Below are 10435 nucleotides of genomic sequence, written 5' to 3'. Positions count from 1 at the left end.
GAGTGTCTCTGTGAACTCAGAGACTCTAGTTCAGATCTTTGGAAGGTCAACTGTATTTACATAGCTCCGAGGTAGTTTCCTGTGTCCACAAGATAATTTAAAGGACCCACTGAAAGTTTGATCGGCATACAAAATGTACATGCTTCCTCCTCAGGCTTTCCTCAGCACTGCTCAGAGCCCTGGGATATGCAATAGAACCGAAATCTTTATCATCTTTCTAGAATTATCTCCCATCATCCTGACTTAGTGCCCCAGAGGCATACATTTCAGTTCCCCTTTCTGAGGACTTGCTATGTGTCATCTCTGTGGCAGCATGTAACATGTGCATTGACCCAGACCTGCTGAGTTGGGAGCCTGGATCTCCATGCCAGACAGAGCTGAAATTTATCTTAATTTAAAAAAAATCATTTGTTATAGTCTCCAGATTATAAAAAGTGATATATGCTTGATTTGGAAACCAGGAAAATGCAACATACTGTAAAGAAGAAATAAAAATTACCCCACAATCTCCTTACTCAGTAAAAATCACTATTAAGACCTGAGTGTTTTTCCTTCTGGATGGTTTGTCTCTATGACTGATTTTTACATTCATCAATATAAATTTACTAGAACAATTTTTATACCAAATTGGAATTACATATATATATATTTGTACCCTGCTTTCTTTTTTGGCTTAATGTTCCACTGTGAACACTTTCCTATGTCATACAATAGGATTATAAATAACTTCATAATATTCTATAAGCTTTTCTCATTTGGACAGACCAGCATTTATTTGATCATTTCTCTGTGTTTCAAATTTTATGTTGCTCCAGCCTATCCATTTAAAAATGGTTTCTGGAAAAAGTAGAAATTCCTTTGTTGGCTGTTTAGTTTTCTTTAATTGTAAATAAGAAGTGCATGCCTCAACTGGGTAGAATTATAGTAAAAATTGTTAATTATTGAGCACCTGAGAATTTGAGATACTTGGTGCTATAATTGGAGGGTAAGATTAGGTGGCACTGGGATTCCCATCTCTGAGATTTTCTTCTCTGGAGACTTGGGCATGATGGGAGATAAGCTTATAAAGGCAGGACAAGGAGCAGTCGAATGCCCATTTTGGTCCTTCTAGTCTCCTCTTAGTTCCCTGAAACTGGATCCTGCCTTCTGCCAATGTAACTCCCCTCCCTGCTCCCAGACCAAGGCCACCACCTCAGCTGGCCCCTCCTGGTTTCTATTCTTCCTTGATCTTGAATCTTTGGGGGTGAAGCTAAACTCTTCTGGGAAGAGCAGGCTGATCCCACTCTTGAGATCAGAAGGAGAATCAGGATGCATCTCGGAGATTTCATTGGTACCTAGAAATGCTTTCTTCTGGCAAATTCCTATTTCTTACTCTGGGATTGCCTGTCTGTTCACAGGTTCCTACATGAAATCCAGCTGAACTGTGCTGTGAACAAGATGAGCGTGGATAACCTGGCTACTGTGATTGGTGTGAATCTTATCAGGTCAAAGGTAGAAGACCCTGCTGTGATTATGAGGGGTAAGGATGGTCCTGTGGTAAGACAGATGCAGAGGAACTAACGACAGTTACGACACTAGCCCTTATGTCTGGGCACTGATCTGCAATTTGCCATGAATTTTCAGCTGATTATTTTGTCTGAACTGTAAAATAGCCCTGTGAAGTAGGCAGGGCAGGAATTATGTCCATTCTCCAGATCACAGCAGTGGTTAAAGATTTACATAAAGGTCACACAGTACATATAATAGGCTGGCACAAAAACAGTTAGCTAATGTTTCTTAATCTTTTATTATGTTTAAATACCCTTAGCCAGAGAGAGTAAACAAGTTTCATTTTATAAGCCAAGTCACAAAAAGAGCACTTGTAAAGCTGTGTTGAAAAGGCTTCGGAGGCTGTGTCTGGGATCAGTGAGCAAAAGTCCTGCCATAGAGAACTGATGTCTGCCATAGATTTGGGGAGGCAATATGCCTGGCACGTATTCAACTGTGTGCGCAATAAAAATCGCATGTCACATTGAAGACCACATTAGGAGAGACACATGTCTTAATTTTCTTTGCTGTTAGATTGCTAATTTCCTGATTAAAGACTGAGCCAGTGGGGTGTAAACTGAAAATAACCACCTTTCACTCCAACCCACGTGTTTGTTCTAGCCCATCCCTTTCACCACAGAGTCCTACCCCAAGCAATTAAGAAGAGTCCTATGAGGAGCAAAATGAGATCCTTTGGGGCGCTGTGGTTTTAGAGACACTTTTGGAGACATCCCATAGGTATAGAGGCCTTTGAGGACTACGCCATGGTCCAGCACCACGAATCTCTTCTTCTTTCAGGGACTCCTCAAATCCAAAGAGTGATGACCATGATGATCAGAGACCATGAAGTCCTCTTCCCCAAGTCCAAGGATGTACCCCTGTCACCCCCGGCTCCCAAAAATGACCCCAAGAAACCTCCAGTGGCTCGAAGCTCTGTGGGCTGGGATGCCTCTGAGGACGTCCCAATTTCTAGGACAGACAGCTTCAGTAACACGGTAAGGCGCAGGGAGCCTTCGGCCTTCCATTAGACTTGTCCTTTAATCCAGGTCATTCCATGTAAGAGCTGCTGTGGGTGGCAATTTGGGGGAGTTTTTGATGATGCTGTGGCTATGGGTACAGCTGGTACAGACTCATTGGAATGCATCTTTTTATTTATTTATTTATTTATTTATTAATTCATTCATTCATTCATTTATTTTTATTGTCTAAAGTTTTACATATGTCTCCTTTCCCCCCAATTGACACCCTCCCCCGACCTCCAGTCATTCCCATCCCGGGCATCTTGAAAGCTTGGCCTCTTTCAAAGCCTAGTCTCTGCTTGCATCCTGGAGGTGAGATTCATGATGTGTGTGCCAATGACTGAGCAATGGAACTCTTCACTGAAGCTCACTCTGGAGGGATACACTTTAAAACACAGTCCAGAGATGTTCAATGGGAAAAGAGATATACCACCTTGTAAATGTCTGAGTGAGGGTTATTGAAAATTCTAGGTCAAAATCCAGAGAGAACTGGTTTCCTGCTAACCCATGAAACGTGATTTCTTTCTCAGAGCATGTGATGTGTTCGTGTAATATTTCCCATTCTCTGATAAACTGTCTCAGCAATGTCAACCCCCTCATTTGTACCGAGGGCTTGGGGCTCACGTTCCCAATGTCAGAAAACTCTGCAGACTCTGCAATTTAGATTGTTTGAGGGCAACAACTTACAAAGGTCAAATATGTTTTATATATTTATAAAACAAGTTTTTTTTATAAAAGAACATGTGAACTTTATATAGCAGCCTGACTCATTATGTGTGACCAAGGAATGAATTGCAAATTTCGGGTTGACCTGGTAATGTAAGTTGCCTATAATACTTTTAATCTTTCTTGAGGATGATTAAGAAAGGAATGGGGGGTGGGGGGGAAGTAGGTAGTGGTTGGTGGTGATGTTTCTTAGGTAAAGTCTGGACACAATGCATCTTACTAACACTCAAAAATTAAATTAATATTTAGAAATGCTCATACCTTGTATAGTGGCATCATCCTAGAAGTGCTTCAGATTAGCTATTGTTATGCTCATTTGACAGGTTTCTCTTTAATGGTAACAGGTGGGCAGTTCTGGGCAGGCACTTTGCTGGGAAATGTAAACAGATCAGCTCTGGACTCCTCACTGTAAATCTATTGGGTAGAATTTATCATGCACATTTTATGTCTCAGGACCTCAGTCTCAGGGAGGTCGACCAGATGGCCCAAGGTGGCAGCACTAGAATGTTACAGAATAAGATTTTGATCTAGTTCTCACCTCAAGGCCCAGGTGCTTCTGACCCCAGACGAGGTTGCTGAAGCAGTTGATTAGCAGAAGCGTTAGAAGAAGAGTTTCAGCCCTTATGTTCAGATTTTACGTTTAAGACTCATTCTTTTTTTTTTTTTTGGTCTTTTTCTTTTCCTTTTTAATTTAACTGAAAAAAATAAAAAGGAAGAAAAAAAGCTACATTGAGAAGTCCCGATCCCTCCTCTACCTTCACCCACTCCATCCTTCCCTGCCTTTTTAGTTTCTTATTTATCTTTCCAGTGTTCCTTTATGCAAATATAAGCAGATATGAATTTAAATTGTTATGTATCTCCCTTTTACACAAAATATAACAATCTCTTTCGAGTTCTCTCTCTCTCTCTACATACATACAGTCACACACATACACACACACACTCCACTCTGTAACTTGAATTTTTCCACTTAACAATATATACTGGAGACCTTTTCATGTTAATACATAGACAGCTACCTCATATGACCTTATGTTTTTGCAGGTGTATAGTGTTCCACTCTTGAACCATAATCTACTTAACCAGCCCCTATAGATAAAACCACCCTATAGAGGTGGTTTTCATTCCTTTGTACTACAAATAAGGCTGCAATGAATAACCTTGACTAGGCTTCATTTTGTATTCAGGCAGATGTATTGCTGGGCTAAATTCCCAGAACTGGGATTGCTGACTCAGAAGGTACATAGATTTGTAATGTGTAATTTTCATTAAAATTATCAAATGAAGTTTGTGCAATTTTGTACTTCCACCAGTGATGTATAAATAATCTGTTTCCCTTCAGTTTCACCAGCAGAGGTGTTACAGTTTCACCAGCAGAGGTGTACTGTCAGATTTTGGGTTCTTTTATGGTGGGGGTCCTTTTGATAAGTGAGAACTGATTTGTCAGTAATTTTAATTTAAGTTTTCCTATTATAAGAGAGTCCAAATATCTTTTCTTATATGTAAAGGCCCGCTGCATTTTTCTCTGTGAGCTCTTTATCTTGTCCTTTTCCCATTAGTTATTGGTCTTTTTCTTTTCCATTGGTTATTGGTCTTTTTCTTCGCAATTTTTATGAACCTTATATATTAGGGAGAGTGATATGCCTTGCAAATATTTTTGCCATTTTGTCATTTCTTAAATGATTTAGCATGTGGTGATTTCTTTGTTTTAATTTTGTTCTTTTAAGTTTGGGGGCTCATGCCATGTAGGTTGAATTTATCAAATGTTTCATTTATGGCTTCTGGATTTTGAGTCCTAGTTAGAAAAGCCTGCCCATCCTAAAGTTATAAAAGAATCCTGGCCTAGGACTCTTTTACCTTAAACATAGAATGCTTTTAATCAGGGCTTCACCTTTAGAATATGAGTTCCTTTAAGTGCAATGTCCTTTCAGAAAAAAAATGCCAGTCAGATAATCAACTAATGTGACCAATGAATAGATGGTCTTCTAATGAAGAGTTTCATAGGTGTGCTGCCCAGAGATGCTTTCTTTCAAGCCTCTAATTTTTTTTTCTTGGGAACATGACACAAGTGGGAAAAACCCATGTAACTTTCATGGCCATTTTTTTCTAGGCCAGCGACTCAGAAGCAACCAGCCCCACTGAACAACAGCCAAGTGACATGTTTCTAGAACACAGCAGCAAAACTCCCAGGGAAAAGCCAGGAGATTGGAAGCTGCAATCACGAAAAAGGACTCAGACCCTGCCTAATCGGAAATGTTTCTTAACAGCAGCTTTTCAAGGTGCCAACAGCAGCAAAGTGGAGATCTTTAAAAATGAGTTCTGGTCATCGTCTTCAGAGGCGAAGGCCGGGGAGGGGCATAGGAGAACACTGTCTCAAGGTGTGCAGAACTTTTCTGATGCCCAGAGGACTTCCACCTACGATAACATCCCTACCCTGCCGGGGTCCCCTGGGAATGAAGCAGGTGCACTCGCTTCCCATGCCTGCGACTCCAAGAGAGATACTCTTTCGAGCCCAAACTCTGAAACCGGGCCTGGGACAAAGAACTGTGGAGAAGAGGGACTGGAGTCTTTGCAAAAGATGGTCCAGGAGCTGCAAAAGGAAATAGAAACACAGAAACAAGTCTACGAGGAACAGATTAAAAGGTAAGTCACATGCAGAGGGGAGCCACTCAGCTTCCATCGTAAGAAGCAATAGGGATTGTTCTCATCTGCCAGAGAAGTGACATTATGAACCTTCAGTTTGGAGAATACAGTAATCTCTAGCAGTTAGGCCTGATAAGAAAAAAGGGTAAAGGGAGTGATGAGTGGCTAAGCTAGTGAAAACTCTGAGCTTCAAATTAAATTCATGAAAAATTACGTAGCTTCATCAACTTTCTAAATAGCAATTCTTTAAGGTTCAACATGCTTAGTAAATTAAGATAAACTTAAAACTTTTTTCACATTAGTGTGATTTATCCATTCTGAAAATATTGATTGAGCACCTATTGTGCTCCAGGTGACATCCCAGCTATTGGGGAATAGCACTGAACAAAACAGACAAAAGTCCCTGTGCTAATAGAGCTTTCCTTCTAGCGAGAACAGACAGACCATACAAATAAGTAATGAAAATATATGCTATGCCCAATGGTAGAAAATGCCATGGAGAGAAATAAATCAGGGCAGGAGGTTGAGGGATTCCAGAAGCAGGCTCCAATAGGGTTGTCAAGAAGACCTTTCTGAGAAGATGGCATTGAAGCAAAGGCCTGGAGGAGAAGAGGGAACAAGTCAGGTCTACATATGAGAGAAGAGCAGGCCAGGCAGGGAGACCAAAGGTGCAGAGGCAGAGGAAGGAAGCAGGTCTAGGTGTTCATGCACCAGACCAGTGGTGGGCTAGAGCAGGAGGAAGTCACTGAGAGGAGAGAGGGCAGGGACGTGGAGGCCAGAGCACAAATCAGTAGTTGGTAGAACTAAAAGGCTGGTGTGACGCCTTGGCAGAGACCAAAGCATCCTGGAGCAGACTCACACTGTACTCTAACATGGGTGCCACTGACAGGGCAGGGAAAGAACTGTCTGCCATGGAGGCGGCCCCTCTTCCTGAACGGAACAGTCTTCTGAATCCACCATCAGGGACCTCCCATCTTCGGTGGAGAGAGAAGAAACAGTCCGGAGTGTCTAAGCTTCATGCTTCAGACACATCTGTGCATGTAATCTCCACAGCAATCTTTTGAAACAGGTAATATCCCCACTTTACAGAATAAATGGGGGGTCAGGAAGGGCAAAAAGATTCCTGAAGGTCACACAACTAATTATTGGTGGGGCTGGGATTTGCACCTGCTTCAACCAGCTCCCAAGCCCATGCAGATCTTACCTCTCCACTGAAATCACTGGTCAGGATGTAGCATAATGTCTCATTTGAGATGTCTCCCGAAGCAAGAGGTATATGGAGAATTTGGAGAAGAAAACGAGCTTTGTAATGGGAGGACCAGAAGGAATGAGACTGATTTAATTTTAAGAAGCAATAGGAAGTGGTAGACAAGAGGCATTATATGCAGAACGGGGCAAAGCCCTTGAAGACAGAAGTCAGGCATGGGCTCAGATGGGAGCTTGTCTCCATGTAAAATGATCAGGCATTTGGGGGAGCAGGGAGGCAGTACCTCTCAGAATGAAACTATGAAGCACATTTCTAATCACACAATCTTCCCACAAGCCCGAAATCCCTTCTTTTGGCTGAGAAATGGCATATGTATTCTCATTCTTGTGAGTTAATTCAGCATAGCCAGGCAGGGGGCCACCTGGGACTAGATTAGGATTTTGGCCAGTCCCAGTGAAAAGCCCCTGAATTCAGGAATCCAACAGATTCTTCACCTGGAGCAGGATTCAGAAGTGAGGGTGGCACTGCCAAGACTGCTGCTCCAAAGGGAAGCTCCCTGTACTTCTCCAAATCTTGGTTCCTAGGAGGCCTTACTAAGGAAAGGCGCTGGTCCATACTCACTGTTGAAGCACGATGAGAAGGCTCTTAAGTATACAAAGGTGTTGGGAATGGAATCTGTGGAACGTGGATGGGGCTTCAGGAGTCAATCAATATTTCTATTGAGCAGGACTAATGCAAGGTGCTGGGAGGGGGTTTTGAAATAAATATAATTAGATGTAGTCCCTTCTTTTAAAGACTATTATTGGGTGGAAGACATAAAACATACAATGACATGAACAACAAATACAAGAGATGTCACAAGATGGTGTTAAATGGCAAAACAGGCTCAGACATGCTGTGGGAATTCAGTTTCCTAGGAAATACTCACGTGGGGGTTGGGACGTAAACAAGTGGTACAGGTTGGGTATGGGTCTTGTGATGTGGAAAGGCAAATGGACAGAGGAGGGTGTGAGCAAGGGTGAAGGGGGAGTCTAGAGGTAATACTCAATTCTTTCATTCATTTCTTTCCTTCCTTGTAGCCTTGAGAAGGAAAATTATGACGTCTGGGCTAAGGTGGTGAGGCTCAATGAAGAACTGGAGAAGGAAAAGAAGAAGTCTGCAGCCTTGGAAATCAGCCTCCGCAACATGGAGCGCTCCCGGGAGGATGTTGAGAGGAGGAACAAAACCTTGGAAGAAGAAGTCAAGGAATTTGTCAAATCGATGAAGGAGCCCAAAGCTGATGCATGAGAATCCCAGGAGTACAGGGGAAGCAGCCCACAGAGGCCCAACACAGCTCCCCTTTTCCTTGCTATGTGACAGCTGGGAAGCAAAATTACTCCCTAAGAAGAGAGGACATTTGGGAGGAAAACATCACATCTCCCAGTAAATAAATCAGTGGAATTTTCAGGAAGATAAGGGTGAGCAGGGACATATGTGGACATCCATGACCGCCAGTGGCTGTGTCCAAAAGGATTGTATTATTCCACTTTCGTCTCAGGCTGAGTGACTTGGAACTTTCTCTGGCTGGATGGCTATGTCCGATGGAGACATTTGAGCCAGGCCACATCTCAGGACCCAGGGAACAGGCTGTCTCCAATTGAAGCTGGACTGAGGCTTAGTTCTTTGTTGTCTAGGTGTGGAACAACTCACCTAGTCACATGGCCGCGGGCACCTCTGAGACAGAAAGGCTGAAATTGACCTTCAGCTTCTGAGTGCTCACCATGGTTTTGAGGGGCTGCCCTTGCTAAAGCCAGAGCCCCATTTTAACACTTCCCAATGATGCACCATCTCCAGGAGCTGGAAGCTCAAAATTATTAGTAGACTAAGAGAAAATGAGCAATAAACTGTATTTATGAAAGCAACATACATGAGAAAATTATATTCAAATAAAGTAAAACAAATAAATAAAAGCAGGGCTGTTGATTCCTACACCTTTGTGAGAGTTAGTAAAAGGCCCTTTTCCCTGGGGCATACGGCTTGGTGAGCGGGGCACAGACTGGATTCTGGTCCTTACCTGCCTTTCAGTGGCCATAGTTGTACAGGGCGGACCCGCTATGATGTGACTTCCTTTGAGGATGGTTGCGAGTTTAGGTAGTGACAGTCATATTAATAATATTTTTTTCTGTTTCACCAAAATACAAGTGATTTCACCCTTTAAAAAAGGGACATGAGGCCCTAGACCAGGGGTGGGCAAACTTTTTGACTCGAGGGCCACAATAGGTTCTTAAACTGGACCGGAGGGCCGGAACAAAAGCATGGATGGAGTGTTTGTGTGAACTAATATAAATTCAAAGTAAACATCACTACATAAAAGAGTACGGTCTTTTTTTTTTTAGTTTTATTCATTTCAAACGGGCCAGATCCAGCCCGCGGGCCGTAGTTTGCTCACGGCTGCCCTAGACCTTTCTAGACAGCTGATTATTTCTTTAAGCCAACCTAGTAGAGACCTCTGTGAGGTCCCAGGCCTTGCCAGCTAGGATGGAGGAGTCTTTAATGGTTTTCTAGGTAAGTGACCTCCAAGCTATTTTGACCATGTACCACATTAGTAGAAAACATTTGAGCATTCACCACCCCGATATAGAAATATTTATTTACTTATAAATTATATACATGTCACTATGTCATATATATTATAAAACATGAACAGAAATTGGATAATCCGATAAAAATAAATATAAGTAGATGTTCTCAAATATGCTTTCAGCTCTGGAGACCATTGGCTTGATTTCCCTGCAGGTATTATCTGCACTGGCTTCATATGTCATCCCATTGCTCCCATACATTCACTTGACTCTGGAAGCTTCGTGGCTTAATTAGTGACTTGAAACCTATGGTTACCACAGTGACAGTTCAGCCTTCCCCAGCATCTGTGTCTCCTCCATTTTTTATTTTCTCCTTCTGTTTTCTTACTTTTTCTCCTCCTCTCTTTGTTCTTCACCCTGGTTAGTTTCTTCCTGCCTGTGGCCATAACCTATTATTCACAGAGAGAAAGGGGTAGGGGGACAGTTTCTCCATCCTGCTACTCAAGCCCTGCTCCACCCATCCCAGCCCCCTGAGGACCAGACTGATGGAGGGTGAAGACAAAACCTAGGACATTCTCTCAGAGGCCTGCTTGCAGAAGGTTGGGAGGCGGAGAAATGATTTTGAACATATTAAAGCAATAAAACATTTGGTTTCCTGGGGTTTATAGTTTTTAAATTACAGAGTAGCAAACATGGAAATACTCATGAACACCTAATTTACATTGATGAGTGTGTGCAGTTCTGCCAGACGT

General features: G+C 42.4%; 1 protein-coding gene across 3 annotated transcripts in view; it reads left to right on the top strand.

The window, feature by feature from the left end:
- ARHGAP25 (Rho GTPase activating protein 25) overlaps positions 1 to 9071 on the top strand; it is a 67599-nt gene extending 58528 nt beyond the window's left edge. For all 3 annotated transcript variants that reach the window (XM_015571503.1, XM_006775333.2, XM_015571504.1), the window contains 4 exons: positions 1398 to 1519; positions 2326 to 2522; positions 5383 to 5915; positions 8202 to 9071. In XM_015571503.1, the coding sequence (XP_015426989.1) occupies positions 1398 to 1519; positions 2326 to 2522; positions 5383 to 5915; positions 8202 to 8409 (1060 nt within the window). In that variant the 3' untranslated portion in view covers positions 8410 to 9071. The remainder of the gene's footprint in view (positions 1 to 1397; positions 1520 to 2325; positions 2523 to 5382; positions 5916 to 8201) is intronic.
- The last annotated feature ends 1364 nt before the right edge of the window (positions 9072 to 10435 follow it).

Source organism: Myotis davidii, unplaced genomic scaffold (assembly GCF_000327345.1).
Source record: "Myotis davidii unplaced genomic scaffold, ASM32734v1 scaffold247, whole genome shotgun sequence".
Lineage (NCBI taxonomy): Eukaryota > Metazoa > Chordata > Mammalia > Chiroptera > Vespertilionidae > Myotis > Myotis davidii.
The sequence above is the reverse complement of the archived record's forward strand: the minus strand, read 5'-3'. Positions and strand labels throughout refer to the sequence as shown.